Here is a 16,919-nt window from a genome sequence, read left to right as displayed (position 1 = left end):
GAATATTCTCCAAGGGATTTTTTTAGTCATATTCACACGTCACCTTGAGAAGAGTATGTGAAGCCATCCATGGTATTTGCAGGGGATTAGTTCCAGGGTGAATGCCAAAATCTGTGAATGGCAAAATGGCGTAGTCTTTCCATGTAACCTGCACACTTTACATCATTGCTAGTTTACTTATAATACCTAATACAATGTACATGATACAATTATATTACTTATAATGCCTAATACAATGTAAATGTTATGTAAATGACTGTTAAACTATACATTTTTAGGGAATAATGACAAGACATAAAAGTCTGCACATGTTCAGTACAAATTCATTTTTTCCCCAAGAATTTTTTATCTGTGGTTGGGTTGAATCTATGGATATGGAATATGAGAGTACTGAGGGTTGACTGTATATTTTGTGCACATTTTCTGGATTTTAAGAAAGTGATAATAACATCCAAGATAGTAGAATGAGTGGGTGCTAAAATAAAGAAAAATCAATTTTTAGATCTGCTTGGAAATTGTGGAATCTCCTTTCATAGCTTCAATTCTTTCTTAGGTCATTCAGCTTGTTTTCTTCTTTTAAAGGGGAGATAGAATAAGTTCTGGTCATCTCACACACTTGGTGAAGTTTTCTGGGTCTCCTTTCTCTGTTTCTCTCCCACTCTTTCTGCTGACAGAGTCCAGAGAACCTTGTGAACTGTCTCTCATCCCTGGACTGCACAGCATCAGGGTAGCAATTTTGCCTGGAGTTTGGCTGCTGTGGACACATCAGAATCTGTAAGATCCCCAGGGATTTTTCAAGGACAATGCTCTGAGAACCTCCCCTTAGAATGAGACCTTGAGGTCTTATCTTGCCTTGGGACATAAGAAAAGACAGGATGCAGCTTGTGTGGAGTTTTATTGGCTACAAACCAGATGCACATTGATGGGAATCTGAAGATGGTAAGTAGAAAAGCAGAGTTTTCATCTCATAAACTCATATTTTGTTTTGTAAAGTTCAGCAGTATATCAAGAACATTAGGAGAAGTCTGGTGAGATTATACAAAGAAAAAAAAAGTTTCTGGAGTTTGATAACTCCAAGGATACTGTTTAAGACTCACCCGTTAGTGTCTAGGCAAGGGCTTTCCATTGGGGGGGAATAGTTTTTACAATGGGCAGAAATTACATTGGCTTCACTCATGCTTCTGGATCTCATTCACTTGAGAAAGAATTATTCTTCCATTGATGCTCTCCTGTGTGATGGCCTTGATCTTTGGAGCTGCAGATGCTGAAGGAGAGAGCACTGAAGAGGTCATTGCCACGTTTCCCCCCACCATCTGAACTGTATTAATTTTTAGTCCCCTGCACTCAGTTCCCGAAAGCTTTCTGTGCCTTCCAAAATGATCACTGAACAATATGGTGGGCTCTGCTGCCGTGAACATGGATCTTCCCAAGGAGTGTTTTCCCTCCGCCCTCTAGGACCCATATCACTTTCTGGAGATCAGGACTTTCATCCTGTGTGTACCCGATACAGAAGCTGGTCTCTGGCCACAAGTACCTGAAGAGTGGTTTCTGTTCATGCAGGTTTTGTAGTTCTCTGTGAGTTTACAGAGCACTCGATGCCATTTTGGGATCCCTCATTGTCAGCTGTAGGCAGTGTGCCATGTGACAGATGAGTGAGAAACTAGGGATGTTTATCATGGCATCCCTTCTCAGAGATATTTGAATAAGTACCTTGTTGACATTTCAAGTAAAGCAATTCTAGACCACTGGGAAGAGCTGAAATTATTAATAGGGGTACAAGGGAACCTTTTGCTAAAACTGAACTTTTCCTACAGTGGATTGGATCATTCCCTCAAGTACTGAGTTTCCCATCCCTGGATGTGGGTAGGGAGAAGCGGAGGGACCATCTATCAAATATTGTGGAAGGGTAGCAGTTTGACCAACCGTTCTGAGATGGTTAGTCCAGCTCTTAGGTGTCGCTAGCATCTTAGAACAATTTTATCATGAACTAGTTAGAAAGTGCTACTTCTTGCCGACTGGGCAGTCCTGGAACTTTTCTGTGAGATGTTCATGATAATCTTTCCAGGTTAAAGATGTTTGGGACTATGGAGCTAGAGTAAAACTTCTGTTATTTATTTTTATTTATTTTTCTTCTTTGTTCCTTTTTTCCCTCACAACAGGGCTTGTCCCATCTTTAACATCCTGAAATGCAATCTGACTCTTCCAGAGGGTAATGGTCCATAACACTCCCAGCCTTGTCTGCCATAGGTCATGTCTTTCATAACACACCACTCAAATGTCATGGAGCACTAATGTTCAACAGAAGTGAGTTTGGGAGAGGGTGACTTATCTTCCTAGGAGTTTAGTATACAGACTCCATGACTTAATAGAGACACAATACTCTTAATTATCATTTTAATCTACTTCACTACTTATAAAGAGCTTTTCATATACAGATTGAGCATCCCTCATCTAAAAATCTGAAATCTGGAATGCTCAAAAATCTGAAACTTTTTGAGCATTGACATGGTAGGATAATGGAAAATTCCACACCTTAAAATGTCGTTTTGTAAAAATTACTTAAAATATTGTATAAAATTACCTACAGGCCATATGTGGAAGGTATATGTGAAACATAAATGAATTTAGTGTTTAGACTTGTTCTCATCAACATATCTCACTATGTGTATATAATTATTCCAAAAAAAAAAAAATCTGAAATCTAAAACACTTTGGTTTCAAGCATTTTAGATAAGGGACACTTATCTAAAACTGTGAGCTGTTGAGGACATATGAGCATTCACTTTGTTCTGTATTACTTAATTTGTTAAGTTCTTTTATAATTTCTGGCTATTTGGGAGCAAAATAAAAATTGAACACAGGACACTTGGGAATACACCTGAGGATCCTGACAACGTACAGAGTGAATAAACATACAGGTTCATTTTAAAAAAAACCAAATTCAAACAATGAAAAAAATTCTTTTTACCTTTTGTAATTGATTTAGATTCCTCCGTCGTCCTATAAAAGTGAGAAAGGTTAAAGCGCACATTAGTATTAATAGTGATCATAAAACCTCGGGATGAACCAACTTCCTTTGCCTGCTTGTAACTTCTCAGCCCTTTGATGAAGGTAATCGAGCTCTGCAGTCTCAGGGTCATGAGTTCATGGGAGAACCCTCTGCCAATCAGAAGGCAGTGAGGACTGCCTCCCACCAACCCTGGGGTCAGGACAAGTCTTCTAAACCATCACCTCCCTCCTTTCAGCCCACGAAGTCTTTGCCTCCACCAGGGTCCCTCCCAGAGTCTCAAACCAGGAACCTCTGAACTTCTCAAACTGGTCAGTTCAGTCCAATGACATTTTACTTATGTATTTTGAAAACACCTCTTTTTGGGGGTTCATAAAATGTATGAGTCCCTCACCTACCTTCCTTCCTTCCTTCCTTCTTTCCTACCTTCCTTCCTTCCTTCCTTCCTTCCTTCCTTCCTTCCTTCCTTCCTTCCTTCCTTCCTCTCTTTCTTTCTTCTTTCCCTTCCCTTTCCTCTTTCCTTTCCTTAATTTTGTAGTACCAGGGATAGAACCCAGGAGTGCTCTACCTCTGAGCTACATCCGCAGCCCATTTTATTTCATTTTTGAGACGAAGTCTAAGTTGCCCCAGCTGGCCTTGAATGTGTGATCCTCTTACCTCAGCCTCCTGTTTCTGGGCTACAAGTGTGTGCCACCCTGCCTGCTTTGTATGTGCCCTTTTTATAGCCAGCTATTGTTTCCTGGAACTGTCAGCTATATCAGATAGAAAATCTAGATGTCTCTCTTATCAATCTTTTCCTGCTTTTAGGCTAAAACATTCCCAACATCCCTACTTCCCACTCCTGTCCTTTTAAGCCAAAATGTGTGCCTTCCCACTGGGAAACACAATAGTCCAAACCTTGGCTTTTATTTATATATATATCCTAGATACTTTAACATTCTCATGTAAACTGTTCTGAATGCAAATCTTAGCACCCAGGGAGCATTAGCTGACTAGTTCACATTTGTTGCTCAATAGAAAGAACCAGACATAGGTATCTTCCAGAGAAGGTCAGCATCAGCCCTTTTCCTCTAGAGTGACCATTGCTGACAGAACCCATAATGTGCACATGCGTTTGCACACTCGGGTCCTGTGCATGCCATTTGCACATTTCTCTCCCGCCTTTGCCTCACCCTTCGCTCTCCCCATCCAGGAGCTGGCGGTAGGTGGCGATCTCCTTCTCCAGGTGGGTTTTGATGCCCAGGAGCACCTTGTATTCATTGTTCTGACACTCCAGGTCATGGCGCAGCTGCATCAGCTCCTGCTCATAGTGGGAGATAATCTGCTGCATGTCCTGCAGTTGGCAGGAGTACCGAGACTGGGTCTCCGACAACATGTTTTCCAAAGCAGATTTCTGAAAGAGGAAATGATAGTTCTTTTGCTCATTGACTAATGGCTTGATAGGTTCAGTAGCATGGGCTTGTTGATTGTTTAGCATATGCCAACCACTCTGCTAGGTGTCCTGGTGGCTGCTGGGGATGCTAAGGTGAGAAACAGTTTGACTTACAGGTTTAGGGCTTGGGTGTCAGTGTTGGGACTTCTGAAGTCATTTTCTGGCTGTAAAACAGGTCAGGGAGGTCCTGGCAAGTCCCCGTCACTCCTGGAGTGGTGGTGGTATCCACCACACATTAGGGACTGGACAGGCGCTGCCTGGCTCTGAACTGTTCTTTGCTGCCTTCTGCTGACCTTCTATCTCTGGTCAAACAGGAAAACTTGCAGAGAGAGGCAGCAATAGGGACTGATGTTTCCTTGATCTCCAGAGAAGGGAGCCAAAAATAAAATAGAGGACACCTTGTTAAGTTCAAATTATGGACGAATGACAAATTACTTTTTAGGATGGAACACGTCCCAAATATTGATGCAATATTACACGGGACGTGCTTCTACTTAGAAAAAACGGTGTTTATCTAAAATTCAAATGAAATGAAGTGTCCTATATTTTAACTTGGTGCAGGTAATAATCCTGGTGTCAAACTTTTTGATTTTGACGGGTGTGGAAAATTGTCATTTTCGAGGAAATTCCAGAGATGCAGAATGATGTTTCTGGGCCAGGATACTAAAGACTGAACTCAAGTCCCTTTTCTATTTGGATTTAATACCTGCTTTTTGGAGCACATAAAGTTAGCCTTGGATGGAAAATTATAACTACATTGGATACTCCCACTTTAATGGCTGCTTACTTTTCAGGGGGGCCCTTCATGCTGTCTGGATAAGAAACCATAGGTTCCTGATGTAGTCACTCTCTCTTCTCCCAGAACGTCATTTCCTTCCTTCTCTGTTCTCAAACTTTCCTTCTCTGCAACCTTCCTCTCAGCCCACGAACTCACTTCCTAAAGTCCTTAAGGAGATGAAAGCACTCAGGAGAGCACTCCCAGAGGCTCCCAACATTACTTCCAACCACAAACTTGAATCTGTGTCCAGGGACTCACTTTCCTCCTGTTATGATGCATGAACTGTTCATGCTCCATGATCTCAGCAATGGCCCACCATCTTGCATCATCCCTGTTCTCTGCTCTGTAAGATTATTTTCACCTTATTTTTCTCTCTCAGATGTCGGTCTTCCTCCAACCACCATCCAGTTTCTCTGTTCTTCTTCACTGACAGCAAAGTTCTTCAAAGAGTTGCCTGTACCAGCTGAATTAAATTTTTTTTGTCCGCCCTGCTCCAAAGTAGCCTACAAAGCCCTAAGAGTCGGGCTTCATTGTGATACCATGGCCTCCCTCCCTTTTGCCCTTCTTCTTTCCGCTCTCTTAAATTTCTCTTCTCTCTTTTCTTCCTTCCCTTCAGTCACTGTAGCCAAATTGACTTCTCTATTATTCCTCCAACATACAGGACATACTTGTGTCTTTTGCATTTGTTGTTCCCTTCGCCTGGGATACTGACCCCCGACCCCATCCCATAGCTACATAAAGTACCTCCTTATGTCTTTTAGGTCTTTGCTCAACCCATCACCTGAAGAGTAAAACCTTTCATGACCACCTTGCTTAACACGGCAGCTGGAAACATGTAGCTCTGCCACATCTAGCATGCTTGATTTCATTGTTGCGATTTTGTCCCCCTAACAAGTACCGACATTGATGATTTGCTCATCTATTGTCTGTCACCATCACTCCTCCATTACCGAGTCCTCAGATTTAAAAAACAGTGTTAGATAGAACGCATAAAAATGGGTATGAATGCCCTGCTGAACTCACGGGGTTGTTGTGAAATAGTGTGGGTTAAAATATCTAGAAAGCTGCAAAGCACTGTGCCACACATACTGCTGAGCTCATTATTGGCATCTCAACAGTGGAGATTTTTAACGTCTGCTCACCATCACTGATTCATAAAACATGACTTCATTTACCATATGAACCTGTGAGACAAATGAACTAGGTAGGTGTTCTTGACAGGCGAGTAGCACTCAGAAGTACTACTGATGAATGATCAGACTTCAGTAGGCTATGAAGGGAATCATAGAATGTGTATAATGAATTTTGAATGAATATGACCCCCATACAAAGCATTTTACAAAACCATAGAGATGATAGAAATGACTTAGACATAATAACTTATAATTTGCTGGGTGATAAGACAAATTCATAAATAATAGAGCAGTACTTTGGAGTTGCCAAGCCTGGATCCACTACCTACCTTGTTGGCATTTCCCTATATTGGAGTTTGGGGGGTTGGCTTTGTTCTAGGTGGAGAGAGCACTGACAGAGATTATGGGGATCTAGAGTCTGTCTCTACCTTTCCAACACCACATGGTTTCACCACTGTCAATTTAGTAGTTGTTGGATAACTTGCTTAACTGCCTAGAGCTTTGGCTTCCTCATCTCTAAAATGGAGACACTAAGACCTACCTAAAAAGGCTAATGTGAGGATTAGCAACATTTAAAATATGAGTCACCTAGTCTGACAGCTGGCACCATCGGTACACTCTAAATGAAGCTCTTATTATTCTCATCATGAATAATTTGGATGGAAGATAGAGAGTGAGAGGTGTCCCAAGGGGAGGTGGGGAGCTGGGGCCCAGGAGAGAGGTCAAGGAAGACATGGAGGAGGAGGTGGTACAGGACCCAGGGTTTTCCTGGCTCCCACTTACCCTGTTGTGCTGTGTCTGCAGGTCAATCTCTAGGGCCTGGAAAGTGCGCCTCAGCTCGTTGATGTCACTTTGGCTGCCCTGCACAGTTGCTGGACTGGCTGTCTCTTGGGATGTGACCGTTGACTGTGAGACCAAGCATAGGCAGAGACATCAGTATTGGGACCACACGGAACTGAACCTCTGGGGAATCTGGCCACCTTTCTTTTACCTGCTCTTTAAACCAAGTATCCAAGTCTTGATGCTTCTTCTTTATTATAAACTCATATTCCTGCCTCATATCCTCCAAGACCTTGATCAGATCTTCTCCGGGAGTTGTATTCACCTTCACATTGACCTTGAAGTCATTTGGCACATGATGATCCCCCAGTTCCTATTTAACAATAGAGGAAAAAAAAAATCAGCCAGCTATGTCAACCAGAAGGCTGGAATGTTGTGTTGATTGGCAGAGGTAAATGGGTCTTGAAAACATTCAGCTGATGTGGTTGCTCTGCTTTTGCTGGTGTGGTTTGATTTCTCAATTATTGTTGATGACAAAACACTATTTACTTTTTTCCTAATACTTTTATAAAATAAAGAATAGCTCAAGACAGATAATCAAATGTCTTCTGTAATTACTGACTTAATCCCTGGTGGAAAATATTTCAGAAACAATTATGCCCACATAGAACATCAATTCCTTGGCAGAAATTGTTCATTGGTGAAGTGACTGTACAGCTAAGCAATGGAATATTCTAGGTTTTAGGTCAAAGGTTTGGGGAAGTAGTTCAGTAACCAGAAGGTGGAGTTCAGTAGTTGAAAGGTGTATAGGCTTCTAAGATCTCTGCGTTATGCCTCTGTAGGGCTGATGCTGGTAGATTTCCTAAAAGCCAAGCAGCTGCAGGAAAGGTTTAATTAATAATCATCATCTACCCACCTCTTAGGAAACTGGACTCTTTGATGTTCAGAAGCAATTTTGTTTTCCAAAAATGGGGATTGTTTTTCTATCATTTTATCAGTCTCAGGGACTTGAAATGAATGGTAACTCTTTAAAAGTTAGCTAAATACTTTCAGAAATTGTGATCCTTAATTGTTGCCACTAGTCATTTTACCTTGGTTCATAGCAGATTCTCTTCTTTCTACCCTCCCCCAGTTTGCTGCATGTTTAGCCAAGGAAGTTCAGTCTTACACATTTATTCTTACAGTATCATATTAACAAAGAGGTCGAGGTAAACATTGTGTGTTAACAAAACTGTTGGTCAATTCATTGTTAATTCTTCTTGCATTTTGGTGGTTGTGTTTGACATCTGAGTAGGTAACCTTGATATTGGAAAAATGAGATACTTATGTGATTCTTTATAGTTATTTGGGTGGAAGGACAATAAGGACTGGCATTTGGGTGACGATTTCTTCTGTGGTTATGCAGTTACCTCCAGCTGTGCAGGGAGAGAGCTGAGCTGGTCACTGGGAGTTACGAGGCAGGCCTACCTGTTCATGGTGTTTCTTCATGAGGATGAGCTCTTTCCTCATTCCCTCCACCTCCTGTTCCAGGTCTGTTGTGACGATGGTGAGATCATCTAAGGTCTTTCGGAGGCCCTCGACTTCAATTTCCAAGTCTTTCTTAAAGGAGTGTTCATTTTCATACCTTTGGTTGGAAGGAAGGGAAGAACATGCCTGTTGTTGGAAGGCCATGGGCTTTGTAAGGATTTGCAAACTTTGCTTAGACATGAATATTTACTTTTTAGGTTTAACAGGAACAAATGAATGCCCACAGGATGTCCTTTTCATGTCTAGTTCATACTCTGCTTTTCTATGATGGTGGCTCAATGTCCATTTTTTAATTGAGTAGAGAGAATAGAATAATAAAAAGCCACACACCCATCTCTTAGCTTTAGCAATGGTCTTTTACCAACTTGCTTCATCTATATTAATTGCTGTAGTTTTTCAAAGTAAATTATAGATTTCTAGACATATGACATTAAAAAATTTTTAAAAAAATTTTTACAGACTGCATTTTGATTCATTGTACACAAATGGGGTGCAACTTTTTGTTTCTATGGTTGTGCCTGATGTAGATTCATACCATTCATGTAATCAGACATATGACGCTTTAACCCTATATACTACAGAATGCATCTTTCAAGAAAAGGACACTTAAAAGTAAGCATAATAACATCATACCTAAAATGAATAACTCTAGCATCATCTAATTCTTGGTTCATATTCATATTCTCCCATGTATGACATGTGTTTTATATCTGGTTTGTTTAAACAAGGGTCCATTCAAGTACTGCACATGGCTTTTGTTGTCGTTTTGGCTTTTAATTATAACCCAGTGAGATTTCAGGTGTGAGTAATGGCAGGGTGAGTTTTCCTTTTGTAAAGGAAACAAACAAAACCCCACAAAACCCTGTGGAAAAGGAACTTACTTGAGACTGAAGTCATCCACCGCCATTCTGGCATTGTCAATGAGAACAACCATCTGAGCATTGGTCATCTTGCCGTCCACTATCTGTAAGACATGCACCGAGAATTATTTCAGTTGGGCAGACCACAACTGACTGCTGAATTTTCTTTTCTCTTCCCTTCCCTCCCTCCCTCCCTTCCTCTCTCTCTCTCTTTCTCTCTCTCTCTCCCTATCTTTTTTGGCACAGGGGTGCTTAACCACTGAGCAACATCCCCAATCCTTTTTATTATTTTTTTTAGTTTGAGACAAGGTCTCATAAAGTTGCTTAGGGCCTCCCTAAGTTGCTGAGGCTGGCTTTGAACTTGCGATCCTCCTACCTTAGTCTCCCGAGTTGCTAGGATTACAGGTTTGCTCTCCTGTGCCTGGCTCTGACAGCTGTATTTCTGCCCTCTAATTTCCTGGGCTTGTGACTTGTCAGCAAAGACAACTTCTCTTTTCCTCAGTGGACCAATGAGAATCAAATCAGTACATATTTACTAAGCACATACTAGGTACAAAGCACAAATGATTTTATAGTAAGAACATAATCTGCAGCCAGTTTTACTGCCTTTTTTTACACTGAGTTTTTTCAGGCTGGGATTGATGCAACTGTTTAAAGGATAATTTCAGAAGAGGAAGGACAGTGATCTTTCAAAATGCCTTTTAGCTTTCAGTGAGATGAACAGGTCCTATAGTTTTGCTTCAGGTCCCACATCGGAAGATATTAAAAGAACTTAGGTTCTGAGTTTCTTATTGTGAATATTAGCTTGGCTCTCCTGAAGCACAATAATTATTATTTTAGCTGAGCATCATTATTACTTGTGATATAGTCACATTTCTGATCAGTGTTATTGAGCAATACTAACCTGATTTTAAATGCATTTCATTTTCATTCTCAAATAGCACAATTTTTATTTCCCAGGTGCTAAGGCCATGTACATAATTCACAGGCATGTGGGTATGTTTGTAATGTATTTCATCATGAGAACACCCCATTGGTAGTTATTAAAACATTAGCTGAACTATTTCTTTACTGTCTAACGAAGGTGCTTAATAAGCTTCCACAGTGCTAACGCCTCCAGTTAAAGACTTTCACTAGACATTTATATAGTTTTTGTTTACTTTAAAAGATGCCATTGAAAGTGTTTATGTGGGCAATTGTGTATTCAGTGTTATGATCAGAGAAATAGTGAACATTTGATGTATGTCACTGTCCTTGGGGAAATGGGATAGAAGATACCTCATTTCCCCAAAGAATTCTAATATTTTTTTTTTATCAAGCAGTGTGCCAAAGCTGTCCTTTGGTTCTGGCTCTTTCTGACCATTCACGAGGTCTTGGGCAAGACATTCCACTCCCTATGCTTCAGTTTCACAATTTGTTAAATGAGAAGTTTGCACTACAAATGAGTGACCGTAGAGGCGCTTGCTCTAAACTTCTACAATTTAGTTGGAGTCAGAGAATCCTGTGATATCCCCCCTGTATTTTTACAGTTAATTCCTTTATTTAGAAAGCATTTTCTTGGGACAGAACTATACCGCGATACAAAAGGACCTTTAAAAAATCTGGTCCTATTTAAAGGTCCACTGATTACTTGGAATTTGGGATCACGAATGCACGATAGTTGCCTTCAGAAGTGGTGAGGACCCTGGATCTGGACTCCAAGAGCAGTCCTGGGATTCCACTTCAGCATTTGCTAGTTAAGTAAGCTTGGCTGAGTCTCAGTTTCTTCATCCATAAAATGGCAATAAGAATAGCCACTTCAGCAAAGAGTCATGAGAATTAGAAGGTATTAAACAGAATAATGTTATCAAATAGCATATTCCTGGTATACTAGAGATACTGAAAAATTAGTTGAAATGGAATTAATTCAGAAAAATGTCAATTGTATGACTTTCTTATTATAAATCTACAACTTTCATAGTTAGAATTGATGTGCACATCAGATAAAGCATCAGGTTTTATGCGTTGAGACACATTCTCCAACTGTTTGCTCATGGTAGACCCTGCCAGGCTGGCGGCCTCACTGAACTTCTTTCTTCCCATTGTGGGATTCCAAATGGTCCTATGATTTCTTCCTTTGCTCTAAAAAGAGAAACTGCAGGCCTTTCTTTGTTTCCTGCCCATTGTGCTGCTTTGCTGACTTCTTACCTGTGCTTTTTCTTCTAGGACCCTTATTCTCCGCATTCTCTAAACTCATGCAAAATGAAAAGTAGCTCCATCCCCCAAAGCCTGGGATTCTGGGGTAAGCCTTACTTTCTGTGTGCTGATTTATGCTATCTATCTGACACACACCTAGGACAACTAGGAAATCTTGTACTATACAGAACACAGCATCAGAAAACCAAAAAGACCATAGGCAGGCTTATTTGACTTTTCTGAGTTAAAGAAATAATTTACTCATTGCAAAACCCACCAGCTATAGCATTCTCATGGTTCATGAATGTAGGCTCTGAAGTGTACTTAATATAAAGCAGATTTAAAACTATTTTCTCTTTATGTGCCACTATTTCTGAGACATCCTCCATGGTCATAAATGGACGAGGATGGATTGAGAAATAATATAAGAGACACAGGTTTTACTTTATATGTTGTAATAATCACCTGGCTTCTCCCCAAAGCCCTGGGTTCATTCTTTTAAAATATAGTTGATGTGCTTCCTTAACATTGTTGCTCCAGGGTATGTCATCTACCAGGGAGAGGAAAATAGAATTTTCATCCATAAAACAAAATGCCAAATATAGCACCATTAAGAATCACTCAGGGAGTTTTATGTGGGGCATTCCTAGGAATATACCCAATTTTGTGTTTCAAAAGGACTGGATTAATTTTTGAATTCAACTTCTTATAGACTTTTTGAGTAATATTTAACACTCCAAAGTGGGGCGGAGGGCTATATCTACTTGGAGTATTTCATTAAAACCCAGGATGGTGCCAAACCCACATTATTGTGGGACCTCTTTGGGCCAGTTTCCTCACTTGCAAATGGGAGGTCAGGACAGAAAGAGTTGCTTTCTTCAAAGCTGGAGAAAATACATCTTCAGTAAAAGTTCAGAAAAGAGTGGATTTTGAAGCTGAAGAGGCTTCCTATTTCATCTCAAAACCCAGAATTCTGGGCCATCTGGAGAGTGGATAAGTTGCCCTCTCCTGAAAATCACACCCACTCACTTTTCTTGATTGTATTCTAAAGAATTTAGACACTCAGTCTCAGTCTCCTTCAGTTGGGAATAAAAATACTTGCTTCACCCGGTTGTGAGGATTAAATGAGATGGATATAAAAATATGTTTTGCATGAATAATAATGCAAATGTGATGAATTTTACTTCTTAATATCAGTTTTGCATGAGGTAGGCTAGTCAACCCCAGGATGACATGGAAATCATGAAGCCTTTGATGCTTCTTGCCAGCGGCTCTGGATGGCTACTTCACTTTTATAAGCTTGAGTTTCCTAACAGAGATCTGTCAGAATTAAATCAAATGACCTGGAACAATCCCATCATAGCAGAAAGCCCTTAGCAGAGATAGGTATAGTGAACACTCAACACAATGCCTGGAGAACAAGAAGTGCTCACTAATTGTTTCCCTCTCTCTTCTCCCTTTCCTCCCTTCTCTCTTCCATTGATCAGGTATAACCTCACATTTCTTTGGGGACTCATGTTCTCAGCTCTCCAATTGCGAGTGTCTTCTGTTCCCTCTATTCTCAAACCAAAGCAATTTTTTTAAATGAAAAACATGAGGAGGACTGTTGACTCACCTTGTTTTTTTGGTAAAGACAACCATGTACTATATAGTTAAGGTAATTACACAGTCAGTTATTAGGCTGATTATTCAATAATTAGGGTTCATTACAAGGACAGATTTATATTATCTTGATTGGTCCTTCCTACATGCTTGCAAGGATGGCTGAGTGTTGGGAAATAATATGGTATAACTATTAGAAGCCTGTGATGCCCTTTCTAGGGTAGGTTAAGTCATGATCTTGCAGGGATTTTCTAGGACTGCTTTATGTAAGAGGGAAGTTAAGTAGCTTCAAAAAGTAACTGGTGAGATGACTGGGTTCCCTCTACTTTTAACTGAGTGACCCAGAATATTTGAGCTTTACTTTTTAGATGTATGTATGTTATTTATTTATTGAAGAATGTCCATAACCCACCCAACTCTCATATTTAAAAAAACTATGCTCATTTTACTATTTTGTTCTAGCAATATCCTCTTCTCAGAACCGTGAGCAACTTTATCATCTAGCAACCCCCAGAAAGAATATTCAGGGATGTCACAATGATATTATTGGCTAGTGCTTTTAGGCATGAGCTCCAAAATAGTGTAACTCAGCTTTTGGTTGATGGATTGTCACACTGTCGCCAGGAGTTTGAGGTGGAGCAGAACTGATGTAATGAGAAAGTAAATACTCTCCTGTGTCTTGTGTACCGAGCGTGCAACATACATACCAACCCTTATCATAACCGTGACATTGTTGATCATAAGTGATACTGTGCTATCTCGCATTTTTTTTTTTAGATATTTTCTTGTGTGAAGTATCAGAGTCTCCCTTTAAAAAATAGTCTATAATACTTCTGTAATGTTGTCTGCCTTCATTGTCTACATAGCTGACATAGAGGAGATCATTTATACAAAACAGACTTTCCTGAGTCCATATTTAAGGTGTAATAAGAAGGCGGCCTCAAATATCTCTGTGAGCAATTACTAGGAAGTTCTTCTGTCACTGTCTTGGAAGTTGTCTTTTGTACTGATTTTTCCTTCCCAGGGTCCCCTGGCAGTGCAGCCCCTCCTGGAAGCTGCAGGGTCACTCAGCACCTTACCTGTTCCTGCAGGTGGCTGATGTTTTCCTCGTATTTGGAGTAATCTTTCTGGCTGCCCGGATCTCTCTGCTGATGCCACTGCAGGATGCGGTTCTCCAGCTTCATGTTGGCCTCCTCCAGGGCGCGTACCTTGTCCAGGTAGGAGGCCAGGCGGTTGTTGAGGTTCTGCATGGTCTCTTTCCCATTTCCACTTAGGAGGGACACACCTCTTCCAGACCCCCAAGACCCTCCAGGGGGCAGACAGCTTGGTGTGGTGAAGGAAAGGGAGATGCGGACACCCCCTGCGCCACCGTGCACGCTGGGGGCTCGGGGGAAGCTCCTGGGTTGAGCCCTGGCACCTCTGGGGCCATGGAGAGCAGCTGAAGGGGTTTGGCTAAAGCTGTGCCTGGAGTTCATGGTCCCATCTGTGTTTGGGGCTGGACTGGGCTGGCCTCTGCTCCACTCCCTGGAACCACAGAACTGAGCCGCCCCAGACAGCTCTGGATGGTTTTATGCCCTTTGCTGTGGGAGTTCCCTTCTCTGACAACTGTACCAGCAAGATCGTATCATTGTGCAATGTGTGTTTCCTCTTGGTCAATCCCACAGTGCCCCCAGGCCAGCACACATTGTTGTTGTTTAGAACCACATCAATATGCTAGTTTGCTTCCTCCCTTCCATCTGAACCTGGAGGTGTGGCCCACGACATCAGGTGGGTATTCGTCTCAGGTGTCTTTCTAATCTCCCTGAGGAATTTTTCCATTGTCCATTCATCTGAAAAAGCCCACACTGAGGTTATTCGATATGGTACAGGTTTTCTTTTTTTAAAGGAGACATTAATCTCATACACACACACACACACACACACACACACACACACACAGATATACAAATTACCTCTAAAGCAAGGGTGAGAGAGATTCATAAAGGTGGAGCCAGATCGGAACTGAATCTCAAGTCCTAGAAGAAAACTATGCATGCTGAGGAAATAGAGAAGGTTCTGAATATCTGATTCCTTTGTGCCAGTTGCCGTTTGATGGAAAGTAATTTCAAAGGAATCACTCTTCAGAACAAGCCTTCAATTATACTTGTAATTAATTAATGAATGACCGAGCCTTCCTCTTCCAGCTGCCTTTTATCCCAGCACACCTCCAAACCAAACAACTCTGGCCTCTACCCAGGATTTCCCTTGAACCCTGGGAGGAACAGCTGACGGCAACTGCCTGATAGGCCTGTCCCTGGCTGAGCCCTGGAAAGACTGGCTTCTGTGCATTTGTGACTTGCAGAGGGGATGGTGGAAAGCAGGAAACATGCCTTGGGTTGTTTGACACGCTTGGTGAATTTGCCAAGGTAAAGGTTAGGAATGAACAAAGATAGAGTCTGGAGGCAGGCGCAGTGTGCTGGTGACTGGTGACTAGATTTAAAAGGGACCTAGAAATAAAGTGTCAGCATCGGAAGAGATGAACTGAATTTTACAGAAGAGGCAAACTGCAGTCTGAAGGGGAAAATGGCAAGGACAAACCTTGAGTTAGTAGTAAAGCCAGGGTAGGATTCTGCCATATGGCACTGTTCCTGAGTTGAGTCACTATGGGTTCCTGTATGACCCTTTCTTTCATGATGATAATGGGACTTCTCAGTCTACAGAGCCCTTCGCTATTCTTTTTTTTAATGGTTACAACTCTTATTGTAGCCAGGCAAGTGTTATTGTCCCTGTTTTACAGATAAAGAATCAGGGCTCATTGAGGCAAATGATTCAGAGCTGATTTGCATATACAGTATAATGAGCATACCAGTTTGTAGGTGTCACTGCCTTGGTCTGTGCTGTCCCCTTAGCCTTGAAACTCACCTGCTTTCCCTGTAGTTCAAGGGTTACCTCCTTCAACAATCATTTTCTGAGTTCTCCTGCATGAGTTGGGTGCCCCTTATAGTAGGAAACTATCTCATCTGACTCCAAGACCCTCCGGTGGAGCAGATCCACAGGGCCCAGCCACCTTCTGTGACTGGACTGGGTCCAGCCCTCCTCTTTACCTACCATATTGTACGCCACATTTGTTACAAACCTTCTGGAAAGACTTCAGTCTTCCACCTTCCAAGCATCCAAGTCTAGTTTCTTGGGGGCTGTTTTATAAATGGTTGCTAACTCTGTCATGTACTTTTTATAGTTGAGGTTTTTAACTCAGGACTTTGAATGCCATCACCTCTTACTCCTATAGCAGTGTGAGTTATAGAACCAGAGGGAAAAGTCTCTCTCTGGGGTTCGCAAGTCATTCACAGAGGCCATTTTTCCAATTGTAAGTAAAGCCATCAAAACCCACCAACTCTGCTTTCCCTGCTGCTGCAACAAAACCTTACCAAGGAAAGTCCTCTGGATTGTCCTCGTCTCACTACATACATGCTGGAAAAAAGTAACCAAGGAAGCTTGGGGAGTGACTGTGGCCACCTGCATCTCTGACATGAGAAAAAGACCAAAGGGTGTGGTTTGAACTGTGGTTTGAACATCCCCTGCAAAACTCATGCTGAAATTTAATCCCCATCATTAGGTGTTAGGAGGTGGGACCAGGTGGGACATT

At 41.5% G+C, this 16,919-nt stretch overlaps 1 protein-coding gene across 1 annotated transcript; it reads right to left on the bottom strand.

The window, feature by feature from the left end:
* Positions 1 to 876: 876 nt before the first annotated feature.
* Positions 877 to 14,817, bottom strand: Krt23 (keratin 23). The gene is made up of 8 exons (XM_047542885.1): positions 14,374 to 14,817; positions 9,539 to 9,621; positions 8,598 to 8,754; positions 7,342 to 7,503; positions 7,134 to 7,256; positions 4,180 to 4,400; positions 2,969 to 3,000; positions 877 to 1,264 (listed from the first exon to the last, which is right to left on the bottom strand). Exons 1-8 carry the CDS (start codon positions 14,767 to 14,769, stop codon positions 1,170 to 1,172), a joined length of 1,269 nt encoding a protein of 422 aa, XP_047398841.1. The 5' UTR covers positions 14,770 to 14,817; the 3' UTR covers positions 877 to 1,169.
* Between the last annotated feature and the right edge of the window lie 2,102 nt (positions 14,818 to 16,919).

This window comes from Sciurus carolinensis, chromosome 3 (assembly GCF_902686445.1).
Source record: "Sciurus carolinensis chromosome 3, mSciCar1.2, whole genome shotgun sequence".
NCBI lineage: Eukaryota > Metazoa > Chordata > Mammalia > Rodentia > Sciuridae > Sciurus > Sciurus carolinensis.
This window is presented reverse-complemented; position numbering and strand designations above follow the sequence as displayed.

What these genes read in the sequence shown, in the direction of transcription:
- Krt23 (XM_047542885.1), bottom strand. Translation starts at nt 14,769, where the DNA reads ATGAACTCCAGGCACAGCTTTAGCCAAACCCCTTCAGCTGCTCTCCAT. An exon ending in TGAAGAAACACCATGAACAG is followed by an intron (nt 7,504 to 8,597) that starts GTAGGCCTGCCT and finishes ATTGTTAAATAG; the next exon opens with GAACTGGGGGATCATCATGT. An exon ending in ATACTTGGTTTAAAGAGCAG is followed by an intron (nt 7,257 to 7,341) that starts GTAAAAGAAAGG and finishes TTGGTCTCACAG; the next exon opens with TCAACGGTCACATCCCAAGA.